General features: G+C 43.4%; 1 protein-coding gene across 3 annotated transcripts in view; it reads left to right on the forward strand.

Annotated features, from left to right (window-relative positions):
- Pip4k2a (phosphatidylinositol-5-phosphate 4-kinase type 2 alpha) overlaps nt 1–21,996 on the forward strand; it is a 156,804-nt gene that overhangs the window by 121,626 nt on the left and 13,182 nt on the right. For all 3 annotated transcript variants that reach the window (XM_021151115.3, XM_021151106.3, XM_085835150.1), the window contains 2 exons: nt 7,808–7,954; nt 12,240–12,278. In XM_021151115.3, the coding sequence (XP_021006774.1) occupies nt 7,808–7,954; nt 12,240–12,278 (186 nt within the window). The remainder of the gene's footprint in view (nt 1–7,807; nt 7,955–12,239; nt 12,279–21,996) is intronic.

A 21,996-nucleotide genomic window follows, 5' to 3' on the forward strand; every position in this document is an offset into this window, starting at 1 on the left:
GTCTATGTCTTTTTATTGGGGAATTGAGTCCATTGATATTAAGAGATATTAAGGAAAAGTAATTGTTGCTTCCTATTATTTTTGTTGTTAAAGTTGGCATTCTGTTCTTGTGGCTGTCTTCTTTTAGGTTTGTTGAAGGATTACTTTCTTGCTTTTTCTAGGGGTAGTTTCCGTCCTTGTATTTTTTTTTCTGTTATTATCCTTTGAAGGGCTGGATTTGTGGAAAGATATTGTGTGAATTTGGTTTTGTCATGGAATACTTTGGTTTCTCCATCTATGGTAATTGAAAGTTTGGCTGGGTATAGTAGCCTGGGCTGGCATTTGTGTTCTCTTAGTGTCTGTATAACATTTGTCCAGTATCTTCTGGCTTTCATAGTCTCTGGTGAAAAGTCTGGTGTAATTCTAGTAGGCCTGCCTTTATATATTTCTTGACCCTTTTCCCTTACTGCTTTTAATATTCTATCTTTATTTAGTGTGTTTGTTGTTCTGATTATTATGTGTCGGGAGGTATTTCTTTTCTGGTCCAGTCTATTTGGAGTTCTGTAGGCTTCTTGTATGTTCATGGGCATCTCTTTCTTTAGGCATGGGAAGTTTTCTTCTATAATTTTGTTGAAGATATTTGTTGGCACTTTAAATTGAAAATCTTCTTTCTTGTCTACTCCTATTATCTGTAGGTTTTGTCTTCTCATGGTGTCTTGGATTTCCTAGATGTTTTGACTTAGGTTATTTTTGCATTGCATTTTCTTTGATTGTTGTGCCCATGTTCTCTATGGAATCTTCTGTACCTGAGATTCTCTCTTCCATCTCTTGTATTCTGTTGCTAATGCTCGAATCTATGGTTCCAGATTTTTTTTTCCTAGGGTTTCTATCTCCAGTGTTGCCTCACCTTGTGTTTTCTTTATTGTGTCTACTTCCCTTTTTAGGTTTTATATTGTTTTGTTCAATTCCATCACTTGTTTGGTTGTGTTTTTCTGTTTTTCTTAAAGGACTTCTAGCTGTTTGGTTGTGTTTTCCTGTTTTTCTACAAGGATTTGTACCTCTTTAGCAGTGTTATTAAAGTCCTTCTTGATGTCCTCTACCATCATCATGAAATATGCTTTTAAATCCGGGTCTAGCTTTTCGGAAGTGTTGGGGTATCCAGGATGGGCTGAGGTGGGAGTGCTGGTTTCTGATGATGGTGAGTGGTCTTGGTTTCTGTTAGTAAGATTCTTACATTTGCCTTCAGCCATCTGGTAATCTCTGTAATTAATTGTTATAGTTGTCTCTGGTTAGTAGAGCTTGTTCCTCCCGAGATTCTGTTAGCCTTTATCAGCAGACATGGGAGACTAGCTCTCGCCTGACTTTCAGTGGTCAGAGTACTCTCTGCAGGCAAGCTCTTCTCTTGCTGGGAAGTGCACAGATATCTGATGTTCGGATCTGCTCCTGGCAGAAGATGAAGGCCCAAAACATGGCCTGTCCCAGAAGCTGTGTCACTTCTGCCTGTCCCAGAAGCTGTGTAGTTTTTGTAGTTGGCACTCTCACCTACACAGTCTAGTCTCTTGAGAGATCCCAGACCAGATATGGCTCCCCCAGGTGCTCCGGTAAAGCCCACCTGGGCGGAGTGAACACTTCTCCTCTGGCGGGGAAGGTGCCCAGATGTCTGGAGCCCAAAACGGGGTCTGCCCCAGAAGCTGTGTGCCTTCCACCTGTCCCAGAAGCTGTTAGCTTCTGTAGTCCACACTCTCACCTGTGCAGAGTAGTCTCTGAGGGATCTGGGAACCAAGATGGCTCCCCCAGGTCAACAGCTTTTTATTATGTGCTTTTTGTTACATTCTTTGTCTTGGATTTTGGAGGCAAAGTTTCACTATTTAACTCAGGCTGGCTGTAACATCACATCACGTATCCATAGACTTTGGAGCAGAAGGCGGGACACAGCAAGTAGCAGTCACTTATGTTAGAAATGCCAGTTATAGCCAGACCTACTGGCTACATATTTAAAAAAAATTTGAAAACACTCTGGGAATAAAACAGAAGCTATGACATAGTACATAATGCAGGCAGGTAGCATGTTGTAAGCAGTGTTTAATAAAAATAATGTTAATGCAAGCATAGGTAATGTGATGAATTCCTATGGAGAATATAGAATCGGACCCCAGGAATACAGCGATTAAGTTAGCCCCAAGAATAGATGATAGAAAATTTACTTGTTAAAATTAGGGAACCAGTATTCAGCATCTACAGATGCAAGCTCAGGTCATGAGTGTGATGCAAGCACTGAAAACCACATGGGCCACAGGGGCTTCTTTGATGTTGCAGAAGAGTCTGATGACATTAGAGGCCAAGAAGGATAGATTTAATGGTTAGCACTTGGGCCCATCAAGAAATACCTCCCAGAGAATGCCAGCTTTGAGTAGCCACTGGGAGCAGCCCTCTCAACCTTTGTATAGATGGCACCTCAGATGTAATGTAGCCCATTCTAACCTCAAACTCAAGGTTTAACTTCCCAAGTGTGGGGATTACAGGTGTGTACCACCATACCTGACTACTTTTCTATATTTATAATTTGGAAATTAAGCATAAAAAAGAGAAAAAAATCAAAGCCTCCTCACATTTGTCCCTGTGCCTGTAAGCAGTGGTAGGAATGACTGGATGCTAAAGATGTTTTGACTCAATTTTAAAAGGCACTAAATAATAGATACTAAAGAAAAAAATCATAGCATGTGGTACCCAGTACACCTGCTTGTTGTTCTTGAAGCGTTTGAACAAATTATTTTCCTAATTCACCCGAAGTCTTTAAAGGGAAGTTCTCAGTTGTTACCTAAAAGTAGAAGAATGCAGCAATAAATTTTGAATATAAATTTTATGTTTATAAGACATTGTCTTACCTGGTACATATACGGAGCATTATTCATTTATGAAAATACTTTACAGATATTCCTTGAAACAGGGAACTCCTGCCATTTCTTTAAAATGTCATGTGACCATTGGCTGGACTAGCAAAATGGCTCAGTGGACAAAGAGCCTGCTGTGTAAGCTTGTATCCCTGAGCTGCATCCTCAGAACCCATGAAAATCCAGATGGGAAGGCACTTCTCTATTATCCTGGCAAGGTGGAAGGTGCAGAGGGGAGAATCCTCAGAAGTGTGCCGGCCATCTAGCCTGGTACCCAGCTGTGCTTGGGAGACCCTGCCTCAAGGATCCGAAGGAGAGATGCTGCACCTCTGCATCCACACCAAGGCATGCACATGCCTGTAACAGGCATGCATGCAGGCATGCACACCATAAAAAACTATGTCTGTGTAACCATTTCCCTGAGAATGTTTTAGGGGAGGTCCCCTGGTTCTTTTGGGGGTTCTCCCCCCTCTTGTTTCCTCTCCTTTTTGTAAAAAGAATATATATATATATATATATATATATATATATATATATATTTACTTTATGTATGTGAGTACACTGTTGCTGTCTTCAGACACACCAGAAGAAGGCATCAGATCCCATTACATATGGTTGTGAGTCATCATGTGCTTACTGGGAATTGAACTTAGGGTCTCTGGGAGAGCAGTCAGTGCAGCACTTTTAACCGCCGAGCCATCACTCTAGCCCATGTTTCCTCTTATTCCCTCCCTGCTAAGTCTTCTCCCTCTGCACATTTTGGTCTTTGTTCTCTGAGGCTCTTTGTCCTTATATTCAGTCTTCAGCCTAGAACATTGGTTTTTGTTTTGTTTGTTTTGTTTTTGTAAGGACAGGTCTCACTACTTAGCCCACGCTGACCTTGAACTCAGTCTTCAGGATTCAACCTTCCTAGAGATGTGTGTACCACCACACCCACCTAGCACAGGGCAGCTCAAAAGCACCAGGTTTCTCCCTAGTTCCTGTGGAGGACAGAAGTTTCCTTCCTAGTCACTGTGAAAAAAAGCAAGGATGGAGGGGGAAAGGAGGTACCTGTGGATTTTTCCACATCATCCTGTGGCTTGCAAGGTCATCATTTGCCATCTTAGTAAGTTTTTACATACTTGGAGAAATTGGGAAATTTTCCAGCATTAATTCTATTTAAGTCATCCAATGGTCTGTGAGTCAGCTGCCTTTCCCTGCACTTGCAACCGTCACATGATACCTACAATGCCCAGAATGAGAGCATACTGAGCCGTTTTCCTCAGCAACATAGCTGCACAACATGTAAGCTGTGACTCTTACCAGAGTTGTCCTCGAGTTAACCATGGGATAGCAGACTCCGTACTCTCTGACCATTTTCTGTGATACTTCTAGAATGGTTAGTTTCAGTTGTCAGCTTGTCACAGTGTAGGATCACCTCAGAATGCAGTCTCGGTAAGACACTATCTAGATTAGGTTGGCCTGTGGGCGTGCCTGTGAGAGCGCCTAGTAGTGCTTAGAGGAAAGACTCACCCACTATGGGTGACACCATTACCTAGGCAGGGAGTCCTGAACTGTGAAGTGGATAAAGTGACATGAGGGCTAGCATGCATGCATGCGTGTGTGTGTGTGTGTGTGTGTGTGTGCGTGCATTCATTCATTCATTCATTCATTGCTCTCTGCTTTAGAGTGAGTCGGGTATGGCTAATCACTTCCTCTTCCTGCTGCCTTGACTTCCCCGCAGTGATGGACTGTAACCTGGAATTGTGAGCCATGTAAACCTTTTCTCCCTTGAGTTACTCATGTAACTGGAGGTGAAGCTGAGACGCTCTGTCCTCCTGTGGCTGACACAAACCTTCGTTTTCCTTGTATGATTACGTCATCAAGAGATTCCTGAGCATCCCCCTCGTTTATAATTCAAATTGGACTTTACCACCCCTGCTTTCAAAATCTAGAACATCCAGATTCCTAATGCCAAGAGTTGAGAATCCTAATACAATTGTGAACAAAGAGTTTGTTTGTAGTGTGTACAGCAGAGTATTTGTAAGATGTACCTGGGGTCATTTCTCTTTTTTTTTTTTTTTTTTTTTTTTAGTGTATGGGTGTTTTGCCTGCTTGTGTGTCTTTGCACCCTGTGCATGCCTGGTACCCACAGAAGCCAAAAGAGAATGCCTGAACCCCTGGAACTGAAGTCACAGATAACTGTTAGATGCCATGTGGGTGCAGGGAATCTAGCTTGGGTCCTCTGGAAGAGCACCAAGCACACTTAACCAGTGAGCCATCTCTCCAGCCCCCTGTTTTCTGAATTTGCTCAGTGTATTTATTCATTAAATGCTCTTGACATGCTAGACACAAGTGCTGGGATTTGACAATGAACAAAATAGAAACGGGGTCTCTTCACGGAGCTTATAGTGTGCAAAGATGCTACATGACTGAGTAGAGAATCCTATGTGACTAAACCTGGAAAGATGAGTGTTGGCTGCAATGATGAGCTTCTGGGCTGCAGAGAATGAAGGGGAGGTGAGGTGCCTACAAATCGTGTGGAGTGGGAAGGTGAGAAGAATGACTTTTGTCAAGGCTCTGAGTAAACCCCATATGTATAGGCACACAATGGAGGAAGAAGCCAGACAGGAACCTGGGAAGTTGAGAACAGGCAGCAGCAGTGCCCTTGTTTCAGCACCAGCACTGCGCAGCTATGGCACTTTCTCAGATCCCCATCCAGAACTCCAGCCAGTGGGTAGAATGTTCTTTCCTTCAGAATCCCTGGTCCTAAGGTCTTTCTAGACTAATAGTATCAAATGCAGTTTGGCAACGCTGATAGGGAAAAGGACAGGCTTTGATATAATTTGTGGTCTTGTTTGTTTATACACTCGGGAGTTGGAAGTTCATTTCATCTGTGTTCATCAAAGAGCCCCATGGGGGAACTAAGTACAGCTGACACTTGTGAACAAAATGCATCCAAGTTGATTGTTTGTGCCCCATTATCTACTCTGGAGGCAAGGAAATTGTAGTGTATAACCTGTGTGGGCATATTTCCAAAACCAAAGCTTGTCAGTTTCCCGCATACTGCTCCTTAGCATTGGTCACTATGGGTGGTACAACTGTGAGCCAGGCTGTCTGTGGCTGTGTACAGATCTCCATCTTGGCATTCCTTGTTGTTTGTGGTACTAGGGATGGACCCTTTGGCTGAGTACATGTGAGTTATGTGCTTTATCACTGAACTACAGCTTTAAGGATAAGAATGTGAGTGGAGGAGTTGATCAGCCAGTACAGGCCTTAAGGGAAAAAAAAAAAATCCAGGTCTGCAAAATGATGCTTGCCATAGAGTGAGCCGCAGAGCAGACTTGGCTGTTAGAGGTTCCAAGCAAGGGAGAGATCGGTGTGATGTTACAGTTTCCTACCTCGGTCTTGAGTGACAGCTAACATCACGTCATTGATAAGTGTTCAGTACAGACTGGTGTGGGGTCTTTTGACATCCTCTAACTTGCCACACTCACAGCGGTTTGCGTACTCATTTTCTGGAAGATGAAACTAAGACTGCTCATCCACCTTCTACTGCTGGCAAACAACACACTTTTTAATCCCTTCCGTTGCTGTGGGAAATTTCCTTTTCAACCGAGAGCTATTAAGCACCTGTTGTGCATTAGCAAACCTCAAGTCCATTTATTGGTTTGAAATTAAGCTCCACTCATCTGATTTCAAGTAACAAGCTGAGGAGAAACTCAGTGGAGAAAAAAAAAAAAATAGACTGAGCGCAAATATACATCTCAGCTGTTACCTGTAAGGCAGGGGGGTCTGAAGCGTCTTGGAAATCTGTCAGGACTGCAGAACTAAAGCCAGCTGCAGTGACAGATGCTGTGTAGCTCCAGTGAGCAAGATCGAGAACTTTTTTCTTCTTTAGCTAATTAAATATTCCTAGAGTTGATCACTAATAATGTTTATCACTAAAAAATCCAATTAGAATGTTTTTGTTAAAGTTTTTTTGTTTTTAAATCAAACAGTGTAACCTTTTTTAAAGACTCGAAATAGGGGTTAAAGAGATGACTGTGTGACTTGTTTTGTAAAGATGAAGTTTGAATCCCCGATGCCCATGTAAAAAGCCAAGCGTGGGAACATGCACCTGTAACCTCAGTACATGTATGTATGCAACACACATGCACACAGGCACACTCCCCGGAACAATCCAAAATACAAGCCTTAACCCTTGGTAGTCATCCTTCCAGGCATCTGGTGTAGGCAAATGGGTAGGGTGTTTACAACACTGGATTTGGGGTGTTGCTACTATGCTGGAGGTTTAATCTGTGTCGTGGGCATCAAAAGGCTCATTTAGACTCTCCCCTCCCCACCCCCATTTTGGTCCCTGTGGTAGTTTATCAATGGCTACTTCCAAGAGGAAGTAGCTCCCTCTTGTGGCTCATTGGCACATGACCCAAGTCATGCTGTGTTTTTGCAAGCCTGGGACTTGATGGCACCTAGCCCCTAGCCAAAGAAAGCTGGCTTGTCTGTCGGTAACTCGGGGCCCCTTCACACCCACTGAAATCAAGATGGAAAGCAGAACACCCAAGCTTCCAGCACCAGACTCCCAGTATCCTCTTCTTCACCCTCTGCCTCACTACCCTCAAGGTTTAGATCTAGAGGTGAAGTCATTCTCAGGGGAGGGGGAGGAGGACAGAGGTGGACAGTCCTTCACTTCAAAGGGATTTCCTTTCTTGGCTTGAGCCACTGTGTTCAATTTTGACATTACAGATTAGTTGGGCTACTAGGGAAAGAATATCTTTAGTGGTAAGATTAAATGTTCAGATTTAGAGAGAGAGAGAACACAGATCTGATAGGTGAGCAGCATAAAGCAGCTTAAATGTTTTCTGAAAAGAAAACCTCAAGAATTGGACATTTCTCCTTTATATAAATGATACACGGCATTTTGTCAGCTACTTTTCCTTTCTTTCTCTCCTATACAGTATATAGTGGAATGTCACGGGGTCACACTTCTTCCTCAGTTCTTGGGAATGTACCGGCTTAATGTCGATGGAGTGGAAATATATGTGATTGTTACAAGGAACGTGTTCAGCCACCGGCTATCTGTATATAGGAAATACGACTTAAAGGTGAGGTTGACTTTGATAATTTTCAATAAGTTTCATGTTCATTTGCTCAAGCCTACCCATCCATATTGTATATGTTATCGTGTAAACCCAATGGTCAGGATGCTTCAAGAGCTTGAATCTAGCAGGCAATTGCCAGCACATAGGAATAAGCAGCCCATGTTATTACAAGCATGTCAGCCACATGCCATTTGTAGCTAAGTGCTGGGGATAGTTTATGAGTTAAACAGACCAGGGACAGCAAGGTGGCCCAGCAGGTAAACTGGGGGCACTTGCCCCCTAAGCCTCATAGCCCAAGGTCACTCTTCAGAATCCAGGATAGAAGGAAAGAATTGGTTCCCAGAAGTTGGCCTCCTGTCCTCTACTTCACGTGCATAAAACACACACATACAATGATAAAAGAAAACCGAACAGATCTTTAAGTAGGGATGATTGCTACCATTATTATTTACTATTATTGATAAATCATGAGTGCTGTGGATAGAAATGAACAGGGGAACGTCACACTAGTTTTTATTAACAGTAAACAAGTACTCTACTACTAAGCCACGATCTCAGCCAGTTTTCTTCTTATTTTGAGACAAGGTCTGCCCAAGCTAGCATTGAACTCATCCTGAAGCCAACACAGACCTTGAGTGATAGCACCCTGCCTCAGCTTGCCTAGTGCCTGGGACCACAGGCCTGTACCACCAGGCCTACCAAGGCATACGTTTCCAGCTAGGATGTTAGCTAAGGTGCATCTGAAAGGGTGGCATTGGTCCCATCTCGAGAGAAATGACAGGGGGGACAGGAAAGCCCGAGATCAGACATACCAACAATTTAAAACGAGACCACTGGAGAATTCTGAATTCAGTGACATGACCTGACTTTTAGACAGCCAACTCTGACAATGTATGTATGCCAAGACCAAGAGGGGGTTGCATCTTTATAAAGTTCTGTTGCTGTGTCCTCATGTGCATGGTTTCTGTGTTATCTATGCTTTCACACTGTATGGGGCGCTGTGAGCAGTGACCAGAGATACTGTATGGACCATGAGGCTAAGATATTTACTCTCTGACCCTGAAAAAGTTCATCTTCCCCTGATCTGTGGTACTCAGTTCTAAGGATTTTGGTTTTTTGTTTGTTTGATTGGTTGTTTTGTTTTGTTTAATCTTAGGATTCATTCACATGCACAAAAGAGGACCCTACAAAGCTTTGCCTTCTGTTGGTTATGTCTAGATATCTACAGTATTAGAGTTAGAAGCAGGGCTGGAGAGATGGCTCTGCAGTTAAGAGTACTTGCTGCTCTTCCAGAGGACACGAATTTAGTTCCTAGGATCAGGCAGCTCATAACCACCTTTAACTCCCACTTCCAGGGGGTCTGACATCCTCTTCTGGTCGCCCCCATAAACCCTTACATATAAATATATAGGCTCCCTTGTATTCCCTTACATATAAATAAGAATAAATCTTTGCTTGAAAGAAATTTATGAGAAACACTAAACTATTGATATTAATATTTATAGTTATTTTAAATAATATTAAACTACTACATATTAATGGATTTTTATGACAACTATATTTTTCAAAAGCAAACTATTAGTGAGTCAAGCCTCATGGTTTTACATTTCTTTCTATTAATTAATTAATTTATTTATTCACCTCACGTCTGGAATTCTGCACCCCTTCCTCCCCTCACACAGCCCACCCCCATGCCTTTACATTTTGTTTTAGTTAAATGTGTCCTTTGGCTTTCGTGTTTGTATATCGTGCACTCCTCCCCACGCCTCCTTCCCTCCTAGTCCTCTCCTGCCCCTGATTTCAGGTCTCTGTAATGTGTGGATTCATTAGGAACAGTTGAAATGTCCTGTCCAATCCTGCTGTCAATACTTAGCGGTATTTGCATGAGTAGCTGGGAAAAACAGCTGAGTCCACACAAATGTGTAGTTGGGAAGGAGAAATGTGGAGTTTGGGGTGTAATTGTAGATATTCTTTAATAACACACCAAGACTTAATGTCAGGACTACCTTAGTTAGCCTGGAGAACTTGTACCCTGTTCATTAATACCCATGGTCAGTGGCGAGCACTGGTCCCAGTGTGTGGTTTTATAGTCATACCTGTCTCACTGGAGACATAGTGGTTCCTTAATTAACACAGCTTCTCTTAATGTTGACATATTGAATTACAGAGTATCAAAAATCATGTGACCATCCCTACTGGTCACATAGAAATAAAAAGGAAATGGCCCAAACAACCTCCAGGGTTATCCTTACCCCCAGATACAGTGCACACATACATACTCATACATACAGTGCACGCACACACACACACACACACACACAGGTTACAAAAGTAGAATTGCTTCCTCCTCTGCCCAATACCCTAGGCAGTGCTCAAGAGCTATAGATACCTTCTCAGAGAGAGAGAGAGAGAGAGAGAGAGAGAGAGAGAGAAATGTTATAAGGCAGTGTACAGAGGAAAGAAAGATGTTACTGACCCATATGAGCAACCCTAACTAGACAGTGTCTTCCTTTGACGTTATTGGTTTGCAGTTCCAGGTTCCTCGCAGGCCATCATTGTGGGAATGCCAAGGTGACAGGCACCTGAAGTTGCTGAACACATTACGCCCACCGTCTAGAACAGATAGTAATGAATCTGTGCATGCGTGCACACTTCTGTTCAGAGTGCTTTATCACACTTTTATACAATCCAAGATCCTCTGCCTTAGGAATAGGGTCACCCACAGTAGGAAGGGCTTCCTATCTCGATTAACATAATCAAGATAATCTCCCACAGAGATGCTCACAGACAGTCCCTCGTTAAGACTTTTTCCTCAGATTTTTCTAGATTACAATAAGTTGACAATAAAGACTAGCCATCACTGGTAGAAAGCGGACCTGGCCTGGTGGTGGCGGAGCACGCCTTGAATCCCAACTGTGCTAGAATAGACCCTCATGTGGCAACTCCGCCTGGTGCTTCTCTGGCTTGCTCCCCAAGCAACTCTGGGCTACTCACCAGGGGCTTGATACCCACCAGTCCTGCATGCCAAGTGCCAGGCAGTCATGAACTGACACTGGGGTGTCTCAAGCTTGCTCCTGTCCCCGCTCCCCAATTGTGGGACACCACCCACCCCCACCCCCTGCTGCTGCCAGTTTCTGCATCTGTGTGCACATATCAGTGGAGAGGTGTCATGGGGAGGGTTTTTTCTCTCCTTATCTAACCAACTGTTCTGTTCAAATCAAGTATGAGCTCCCTTTGTGATTGGTGATTTTTATGATCCAGGATGATAGATGTGTGTTTGAGCAGTGACCAAGTTAGCAAAACACTCCACTGTAGCAGTTCAGGCATCTGGTGCCAGGGCAGAACAAGTCAGAAACTCTCTGATCCTTCTCCAGCCACTTGTCAGTAAACACAGAGTCTGCCATGGGGGAGCCACAGGTTGTTGAATTCACATATTTAGAAATCTAAAGTAAGACTCGACTTGTCTGTGTGCTCCGTAGCTTTTCTTTATGAATTAAAATCCCCCGCAAAAAGGAAAGTTTCTCTGCTTGAGCACTGCCTCCTGGGGATTTCAGAAGTGACTTCCTGCCTCCCATCAGGCATTTGGCCAGCACATCTCTGAGGATGCTTTTGAAAACCTGTGCCATAGACTAGGTGCTGCGGAGATCAAGGACTGTGTTTTTTTCCACTTTGTACCCCAGTGCTCGGCATAAGACCTAGAACAAAAGAGGTGTGAGGAAGCCTGTGGCTTTGAAGGAATCTCCAAAGTGAGTCAGTGCTCACAGGGGATGTGCTCAGAGCTCAGTGGAGCTGTCCTTCAGTAACACACTGGGGAGAGTACAGTGAGCGTGTGGTACAAAGAAAGCTGTCAGAGGCAGGATGGTCCACATCTGGAGGTTGTTTATGGGGAAAGGGCATCCAATGCTTTTGTGGCCCCAGCCATCTGATAGCCCACCTCCCTTTTGACGATAGTGAAACCTTTCATGTTTTGATCAATGCATGGCAAGTTTATTCCTCAAGTGATGGCATGTTGTCTGACTTCCAAGAAGGTGGGTAAGAATCTGAGAATGACAAGTCTGGCAACAGTGACAAGGATTTGGTTGGAGAAGAGTGGGCAGTAGACAGGAACACTTGTAGGGGGAGCCACAGACCAGATGAGGGCTTTGGAACGAGGGGAGCATGCTGAGGCTGGACCTAGGACAGAGCTAGCTTTTTCTTCTCCATTCTGCCCAGAATCACTTACATACTGTGTCCATGGGAAACCAAGCATCCCGTGAAGTCCATTCTTAACCATTTCTTTGTGTTTCAGGGCTCGACAGTGGCTAGAGAAGCTAGTGATAAAGAAAAGGTAAGCATGGTGGTGCCCCTCACTGTCCCAGGAGTGGGGCTGTACAGTGTTTTTGTCCATTCTTCTCATACCCCACCAACGTGTTGCTGCCTCCAGCACAAGTAGCAGTCCCAGCAGCCTAGAAATGCATGCCTTCATCCCCTTTCCTCAGTGGCTAGGAATGCTACAGCTACTAGTTACTAGTTGTGTGTGTGGTTGACAGAAATGGATCACATGCCACCTGCTATGCACAGACTGTAAAGTTAGCTGAAGTGGAACTCCAGCTCAGAGTGTGAGCTCTGGGCTCCCAAGCCCTCTTTACCCCATTAGACCCCGACTCTGACTGTGTTCTTTGCCTCTTCTTTGTCCTTTTTATTGGCCATTACCTACTGACTCGGGTGAGCATCCAGTTTGTCAAGTATACAGTGGTAGGGTTGGTTTTGCTTTTTAAAATGAGAGATGAAAGACTGCATCTTTGTATCTCCTGACTTATTGGGAATCAAGTAAAACTTAAATCTCATTTGGTTTCTTTTAACAGAATTGTAGACTTGAAGGGTCAGGCTGTTAGGAGTATTGTCAAGAGGTCTTTCAGTCTTAAAAGTTTCAGTATACAATGTTCAGAATTGGTCAATAAGACATGAGATCAGGAAAGAAAATGTTCCCTGGTAGAGATGATTTGGACAAAGAGGGAAGGATCCAGAGAAAGAGTGGCAAGTCCTGCAGAGGCCACTGGGCCCCTTAGGAGGCTAGCTAGAGGAACATGACACATAACAGGCTCCAGGGGGAATCCATAGGCCAGAGGCAAGACCAGTGCAGTAGCCCGTAGGCGGGGCCTGGGTTCGTTGGTGTACACAGCTAGCCACACCACAGAGAGATTTGGTGGTGGAAAAAAATATAGAGCAAATTCATTTATTCAGATCAAATGTCGGAGGTGATCGGGACAGGGTGTGTCTCGAGGGAGGCTGTGAAAGACAACTCACCTTCTTCAGACCTGACCAGAGGATCTTTGCACTCCCTGAACCACAGCAGCAGGCAAAGACTGTGGAATGCAAATGTAGCAGAACAGAGGTGTCCACAGGCGTATGAGGCTGACCAGGGGTCCTGGCGAAGAAAGGGCAGTCAGCATAGACGAGCTCGAATCTCCCAAGGAAGGAGTGCTGGGTGTGAGAGAGTCTTGCTACCACCAGCCACAGCCAGACGAGCAAGAGCCTCAGTCATTCAGTCAAGCACCTGTTGGGCATCTGTGGTAAGCAGGTGCTTGCCAGGCTGTAGAGGGCATGCCACACAAGAAGGTGGATAGGAGCAGAAGCCAGACTGCAGTGGTGAAGAAGTGTGGCAGAGAGCAGGACACAGTGGCTGCCCCTTGTATTTTTTACTGAGTGTATATTTTTATGTTTCATCTAGGCTCCCTTGAAGATACTAAGAACTTAGGCAACAATGCCTCTTAAATTCCGGGTTGCTGAATGAGCATTTCTTTCAAGCTCAAACACTCGAGCAAAGTATATAACTTTTAGCATATGAGGAGTTTTTAGAGGTTGTACATTATTGAGACTCTTTATATTTTTAAGAGAAAATATGTAATTATTTAAAGGGCCATACATACACTCCCAAATCTTAGCCACAGAGTGGCCCAGGAAAGAAGACATAGACAAGGTAACATTTGTACTCCGTGATAGTTACTTGGTTTCTTCACCACCACCACCCTGCTTCCATCACCAAGACCCTAGAGACCATGCCAGGCATTGGTTTTGGTATCTTCAGCCTCCATTTACAAGGGCTGTTCCAGCAATAGCCAAACCTAAGAAAAACCCCTGTAACTCAGGGTTGGTGGCAAGCAGGTGTGTATATAAGGGAAAGCACTGACATTTTACTCTGACATTTTACAACTGTGACACTTCCTTACATCAGGCACCGATGTGTCTTAGGGCCACATGCTTTCTAGAAGCCAGCAGCAGCCACAGTACCCCTGCCCTCCTCCCTAAAGCTCTTTAGCCCCTAGAATAGAGAATTTGGCTAAGCAGAGGTTCATTGCCTCAAGCCTCCGATAGGACGTGCTCTTACCTCTGGCATGGGTAAATGGCTAGCATCCCTCGAAACATTCCTTCTGGTAGTATCATGTTGATCCCAGAAGCCATGAAAATGGATGAGAAAATTAACCGCATTAACCAGAAAGAACATGGCGTGAAGGCTAAAGATGGCAAAAAAGCAGTCCACCCAGGATCTTGGCTCTTTTTTTTTTTTTTTTTTTTAATTTATTTTTAAAGTAATCAAGGAAATGACCTAGTTTCAAACCATTTATATTTCCTCCACCTGAGGAGTCTGAGCATTTTCCACGCATGGTTTCAGGTGTGTGATTTGGGCCACTTGGTCCATAATCTTTGGCCCTGTGACTCCTGCAGTACAAGCATTGCCATGGTCAACACTGTTGCCCTGAGGAGGGGTGAAGCACTCTCCACTCCGTTGGGGGTTTAGAGGTCTGGCAACTCATCCCCCAAAGGTCAGCTTCTAGAGGGCTGCCTCACCCATCCACATGTGTTTCAGAGTCTCACTGGGAAATCGAGGAGAACTCCTATGAAGGCAGTTAAAACTGATAGTCACTGAGGAGAGTATGGCTGCTGGAGTGGTGGGGTGGGGTGGCTCCACCATCTGTGAGTTTGCTGATAATCCAGAAATACTCAATTACAACCAGTTAACGGAGTGTGCTGCCAGAGTTGAACTCTGACCTTCCCCCCTCCCTTTTTTTTTTTTTTTTTTTTTAGTTGTTGATTTTTCTTCCCATGATCAATTAATAGTTTGGACTCTTCTTAGAAGCATAGCATGGGAGGTTCATGAATAAAACCATAAGCCCCTTCAGAATAGTCACTGGTACCAGTTATTGAAATACTCTATTTCTTCTATTTAGCCTCTGAGAGGAGAGCTAGTAACTGTGGCTGTCATTGCTGTGCGTCACTGCCCTGCGCAGAATGGTCGCCTTTATGTAGACCCTCCTTCCCCGAGACTTTCCACTGGCGTGGTTAAGTTAGTGAGCTCAGCTCTCACCTTTGCTGGAGTCATTATTTAATTTTCTGTACTTTTAACTTGTTGATGACAAGTTTTGAAAACTGTCGTTTTCAATGTTTAGTGATATCGGTGCAGACAAGTCCCATTCCCTTGGATTTCACCTTGACATGTAATTAGTGTGGTTTCATTAGCATAATAATGGAGATGGAACTGGAGGAGATAGGGCCTAGATTCTAACAATAATGGAATTAACTTTTATGGCAATAAGTATCAGAACCCGTATGTACAGATGTCTAGATTTTTCTTATGGGAGTCCTTCCGAAAAAAAAATTGTCAAATTCTGACAGCTGCTATGACTTATTTGATTCCTTAATTCTTTGCTTTTTAGTGGAAGGGCATCTTCCATTCATGACTCCAGCAGTTTCGCCCCCTCTAAATGAGACAGAAATTCGAATCTCCCTGGTGGTCGATCTTTTCACAGCTTCAGTCCAATTCCAGTGTGACATCAAATTACTAATTATAGCTGAGCAGACTGCCTTTTACAAATGACAGCCTTAGCAAACTGCCAGCCGGCCAGCTCCACAGCAGGGACTCTGGAGGAGCAAAAGAAAATGTAACTGGACTCACTCGATCTCTGGGGGATTTGACCTGACTCTCTAAAAAGCCAGTGTTCTTGAGAGAGAGTTTCAGGCATTTATACAAAGATGCATTTTGTACATCGCTCTGCCCAGTTCTCCAAATGCAGTTCCGATTTCCTCGGGTAAAGTGAAGACGGTGTGAAGGAAGTAAGAGGGTCAGAAGACTGCTTTTAACACGTCACCTCTTCCCTGGACCCGCTGGAAAGAAAGCAGCAGCCCTGCAATTGGCATTTACAGAGCTATATTGGCAATAATCATTGTTGACACTTTGATAACCCGCTACAAAAAGCCTCCTCGTTGATTCTTATGCATCATAAATTGCACTGGTGATTAAAAGGCTGCCACTGGGCCTGACATTTTACCTATTACAGGCTGAAGGTTTGATAGAATTGATCATTTATACCCTCCCTTCTAAAACTCCTTTTCCAAACCCCTTTTCAGCATTTCTTCTGAGATCTTTAAATGGTCCCCCATTATACTTAATCCCTACCCCTGTCTGGTCTTTGGTTTTAAGCAAGATAGGATGGGTGCCCAGCCCCTGAGCAAGCACATAGTGTACCCTTTGGGAAGCCTTTCTCCAGTATGCCTTCCCACTTAAGGTAAGCTGTCACCTCAGGTGACATTGTGGGGGACTTCCAACTCTCTAGGCAGCTAATCCTTTAAACTTATTCTGTATCTTCCCTCTTCTCCCCAGATGGAAGGGAAATGGTTTCCTTCTTCGGTGGCCACCCAATGGGCAGGGCATGGTTTCCCTTCAGAGCAGAAGTAGGCTTCATTATTTCACAGGTTGCTTTCCCTCTGCAATCCTCCTGGCAGTTAAACTTAAGGTTTACATACACAAAGCAAGCACTCATCATTGAGTTTCTTCCTCTGCCCCAGACCTTAGAAAGACAGCACTAGGAACTTCAGAACCGTGGATCAGAGACAGTTCTTAAACGGGAGTTTGGGACCAAAGGCATCAAGTCTGGGATCTGAGTCCAGACCAGACAGGAGGATCCCAGTGGGTTAATGGGGTAGTCTAAGGACAGGTCAGATTTAAATAAGAAAAAAAGGAAGGGTGTGGGGAGAGAGGATTTGATTGGATCATTGGTTTTTATAGAAATCTGTGGTTTTTAAATCTAGCCTTTCTGAACCCTTGCAGAATTTGTGATTAACAGTAAACCACATTTAGAATTCTGCACTTAACAGTCACCAAAATGACACTTGTTCTATGCAAAGCTTGTAATGCTGATGTTGTTGATGGACACATGTTCTGAGACATTGTATCAGCATGTCTCAGTAAGCCCTTGGGAGACGGAGGGAACCCTGAGGTATCCTGGGAAGTAGAGATGTTTTGCTTGTGTTTCGTGTGATGCTGAAGATAGAATCCAGAAGTGAGTCCCTCACATGTGAGGCAAGTGCTCTACAGATGAGCTCAGTCCTGTACTTACAAGAGGGTTTTCCAGTTTTCAATTTACTTGTAATTTTTCCAGACTGGTAAGCCTGGCATATGAAAAACAGAGGATTCTTATGAACATTTTTTAGATTTACATGAGCACTGAAATCGCCCAGCCTTTTTGACATGTGTGCTGTGTTAAGGCAAAGATGCCTTAAGGTCACTTGCCTCCACTGGACAAAACTCAGCTGCATCAGAAGCACACACAAGCACACAGGAACTATTGTAAACCAGCAACTCCTGGGCAGTTGCTTCTAGCTAAAATTAGGGTAGAGAGAAGATGCTCAGCATGTATGTGGCTTAAATTTAAGCCAGCTTGCTGTATATGTGCAATTCTTAGAATGGTAGGCAAAGATCTTTGCTGTGTTCATGTTAAACCAGAATCAAGAGGACTTAAGAAACTTCCCTGGAGTCTTCAGTCTTTAACATTTCTTACATTACCACCAACAATAGATATGAATATCACAGAACCTTTAGACCAAATTGGAACAACCTTAAACAAATACTCTTCATTTTAATTTTTATTATTTTAATTATATGTATATACAGATACATGGCTCTGTGTACATGAATGTGTCTGTAGAGGTTAGAGCTGTTGAGTCCCCCTAGAACTGGAGTTGCAAGCAGTAATGAGCCAGCTGAGTGGGTGCCAGGATTTGAACTCAGGTTCTCTCAAAAAGCAGTGCATGCTCTTTACCACTGAGCCAACTCTCCAGCCTGTGAAACAAACTTATTTCGATGGTCCTATTTTTCAGATCTTGGAGACTGCCATATCATTGCTTATGGGGGAAGACCAAATCATTACCTTTTATATAGCTACTTATTACTCACTAAACTGTGAACATATTTTAAGTAATATTTTTTTACATGTTAGCTTAAGATACCTAGAGAAAGCACCCATAGCCAGAGTTTGACAGTTCTCAATAGCAACATGACAGTTAAGCTTACACAGTTTTGTGCTTTTAATTTCAGCACAATTTCACGGGTATGTTGAGATCTATTTTCTTTCCATGTTTTACATATAAACAGAGATTCTGAAATACAATGTATGAAATGGATGCACTCTCATTGTTTTTGTTGTGGAAATTAGAAGTTAGTAAGATGTACTAGGTCATTTCCCAAGCTAGGTCCTTGGGTTGCCATTCCCTTCTGTGGAGGGGAAGGTCACTGCACACAGCCATGTGGGAAAGCAGTGTAGGAAAGCGCCTGTCATCACTGCCTCTTCTCTGTGAACCTCATCCTCATTGGCTAATGTTATCATTGCTCTTCTCTGTGAACCTCACCCTCATTGGCTAATTTGCCTTTTCTTGTATCAAATTTGTGGCTTAGCTGTTTGGGGAAGTGGAACTGATTTTTTTATAAAGCCCTAGCATCTCTTGTTACCCAGAATTGATACCATGCATGTGATGTTATTCCATCAAACTGCTTTTATCCCACCCCCAGCACAAGGATTGCCTACCTTCTTTCCCTTACAGGGACAGTTGTGGGGCATTTTCTACTCTGTGAACTGATTTTCTGTGACAAGCACTTCTTTTTTCACAAGTTTATTTTCATTTAGGTGAGCTTCTGATAGCGAGTAAATGAGGGACGTAAGCAGTCCCTGGCACGAGACAGCAGTGACTACATGTCTTTTAAGTTGTGTGTTGAGCTTGAAGGCTCATAGGAGCAGCCATCAAAGACACCCCAAGGAGCAATCTTTGACATTGAGGCTTACAGTGGAAGAAAAATTAAGTAGGTTACTAAATGAGCACATCGAATAAAAATTCATCTCGTTCTAAAATACAAGTCCTTTAATCTCAGTGCACGGTGATACATATAATCCTCTGCATTGAAACCTTCTGGTACCAAAGCCTGTTTGCATTATGTACTCAAGTGTGACCAGAGCGTTTCATCTTCCTGGTAATGTTCGGATGCAGAACAAAAGTGCGGGCCCCATGTTGTGGGCTCTACATTTTAACGTTCAGAAACATGTATTTCTCACCTTGCTATTGCTAATAGTCGTTTATAATACAATTAGCTGTTTTGTATACGATACAGAATAAAAATAAAACCCAATGTCATTGACTTAGATAGAGTTATATTTGTTACTACAGACACAAATTTAATTTTTGTAGTAATTTTAACCTGTCATCTGAAAGCTAACTTGATTTTTTTTAATTGAACACAAAATCCTGTATAATTTCTGATCTTATAAGCCTTAAAATAGATTGTTTACTAAAGTGCACAAATGATAGTAGTTATGCCCACACACGTGCATGTGTGTTAGAGTTAACCCTTGCTTGAAAAAATAACTGCTTCTGTTAAATCACTTTGGTAAAAAACACTTTTTGTTATGTGTTTGACTTTGGTTATTCAGAAAGTCTGTAAAAAGTCACAGTGATTTGATATTTTTAAGTATAAAAGAGGTAAGTAATATGAATCAAATTTTGAGGCCTTGCTTTTTCCCTTGGGTTTACCCAGTTCCGTGGGGAAGCATGGGAGTGTCCTCACTCCTTTATTCCAGGTGTGTTCATCTCACGTCCACCTTTATCTGCTGAACCCGCCACACAGGCTGTGGCCACTTCTACAATTGAGAGTGGTGTTCTGAACATTTTAAAGTCTCAAACCTCTGGCTAAATCTCCCCAGAAAGGATACTTTAACTCCGTTGTTGAGCCATAGAGAATAAGGATTAATTAGAAACTTGACCCTGAGCTGCCCAGGGTCCAGGTCCCTGCCCCTCTTCATTTGTCTCTCAGATGTGTCGTCCTGACCTTGATCAATACTGTTGGACAGTCTGTTCTCGTAGTCTGTTCTTCCTCGCTGTAGGAGAATACTGACATGCTGAGAGGGCTTAGTGCTGAGTGTGAACTGAATGAAGCCCAAAGCTCTTTAAGTTTCATAGCTCATAGCAACTTTAGTGTCCCAGTGAGTTCACTACCTCTTAAGAATCAATTTATAGCTCCCTGTACCTTGCTTATATGTTTTGACTATTAAGCATGGACTTTTGCTTTAGGTCAGAAAAAATCATAACCACTAAACCACCCGCTCACCATGAAAACCCAAACCAAAGAAAAGTAACAGGGAAAAGTATTCAGCAAATTCCTGTCCTTGGCTGTGTGTATAAAAGTGTTACATTTTATTCCATAGATTCAACTTATATTCCATAAGTTGAAACAATTCCTTCAGGAAGTTAGAGCCAATTTTTAGTATATGGCCATATTCTAGTCTTATTTGAGTTTTCAGGTTTTACCATGGTGTATTAGTGAGGGATTTCTACTGGGGAAAGCTCTGCTAAAGAGCTCAGGTTTCCTAGACGGGCAGAGTTGAGGTTGACAAAGCAGTTTCTAGATGTGGAATCACTGAGGCAGGCATTGAGAGAGCAGCCAGAGAGAAAGCAAACTCACCGGTTCTAATAGGCGAGCCTGAATGCTGCCTTCCAGTCCACACTAACCCTAACTGCATAGCTATGATTATTTTCCCACTACTTGGCTGAAGAAGTGGTTTGGGCAGAACCAAGCAGCTGGTTCAAGTCACAGCCAGTTAGGTAAATCTTAATGTGACACCTTTTAGAAAAGCTTTGCTCAGGATTTCTCAGCAACAGCTTTGCCTAAAGAAGCCATACTTGAAAACATGACAAGCGTCTGGAGGTGGTTACACGTGGCAAACACTGCTCTCACCCTTTGACACGTACAACTTGTGGAATTCACACAACAGCCCTCTACTTAGTAATCCTACTTAGAGACAAGAAGCCAAGTCACAGAAAGAGTCACATGCTCAGAGACACGCAGCTAATAATTAGACGAGCCTAGATAAACTGTAGCAGCCAGCCTGGGTCCAGTTCCATCTAGAACCACACGTTTTAATCTGTATCTCCTGGTTGGAGGTGGAGGTGCAGAGTCAGCCCAGGGTCGGCAGGCGAGTGAGAGGACTGATCCCACACTGATCTGTCCAGATGCTGGATACAGAGACAGGAGCGCCAGATGGTGGGGGAAAGGTTTCCTCTGCTTATACCTTTAGGTGTGCTTATGTGTTTGTATATCTCACAGTAATAGAGATACCTCCAGCCCTTGCCTTGCCTGTACTGACTAGATCCGGATTTGGGTGTGTTCTAAGCACCATTCTAGGGAAAGCATCTGGGAGAGGGGCTTTTGCCAACTATATTAGACTCCTCACCCACAGCTGCCCTCCTAAGGACTTGCCTCTTTGCCTCTTGATCCTTCCAATAAGCCCTTATAAGTTGCTTAACCAATCTGGCTGCCCTGTTTTGAACTTGGTCCAACCTAAATACATCCCCAGTGCCTGTGAAGTTCACAAGCAAGCTTAGTAATACAGGACAGGGTATCCAGAGTTTTATGAGAGGGAGGATTAGACTTTGCCCTGTCACATGAGGGGATTCTGTGGGGGTGAGCGCGAGATGGCATTCATCTTCATTAATGTGATGTGTGTTACACACACATACACCCAGTGTATACTTGACTGCTTTATGTGTGGTGTATCATCTCGTCCTCACAGTAACTTCTTACATATAGAAATGAGTTATAGAATCAAAGTGGAGACGTAGCCCCACAATCCCAAAGCCAAACGACACAAAAGCATTCAGCTCTCATTTCTGGCTTTGTCGGGAGGTCTGCCTGCTTCTTGGGGCCCCAATCTTTTACATCAGAGCAGGGTATCTCCTCTTGCTGC

Source organism: Mus caroli, unplaced genomic scaffold, assembly GCF_978045245.1.
Source record: "Mus caroli unplaced genomic scaffold, Mus_caroli_1 scaffold_2, whole genome shotgun sequence".
Taxonomy (NCBI): domain Eukaryota; kingdom Metazoa; phylum Chordata; class Mammalia; order Rodentia; family Muridae; genus Mus; species Mus caroli.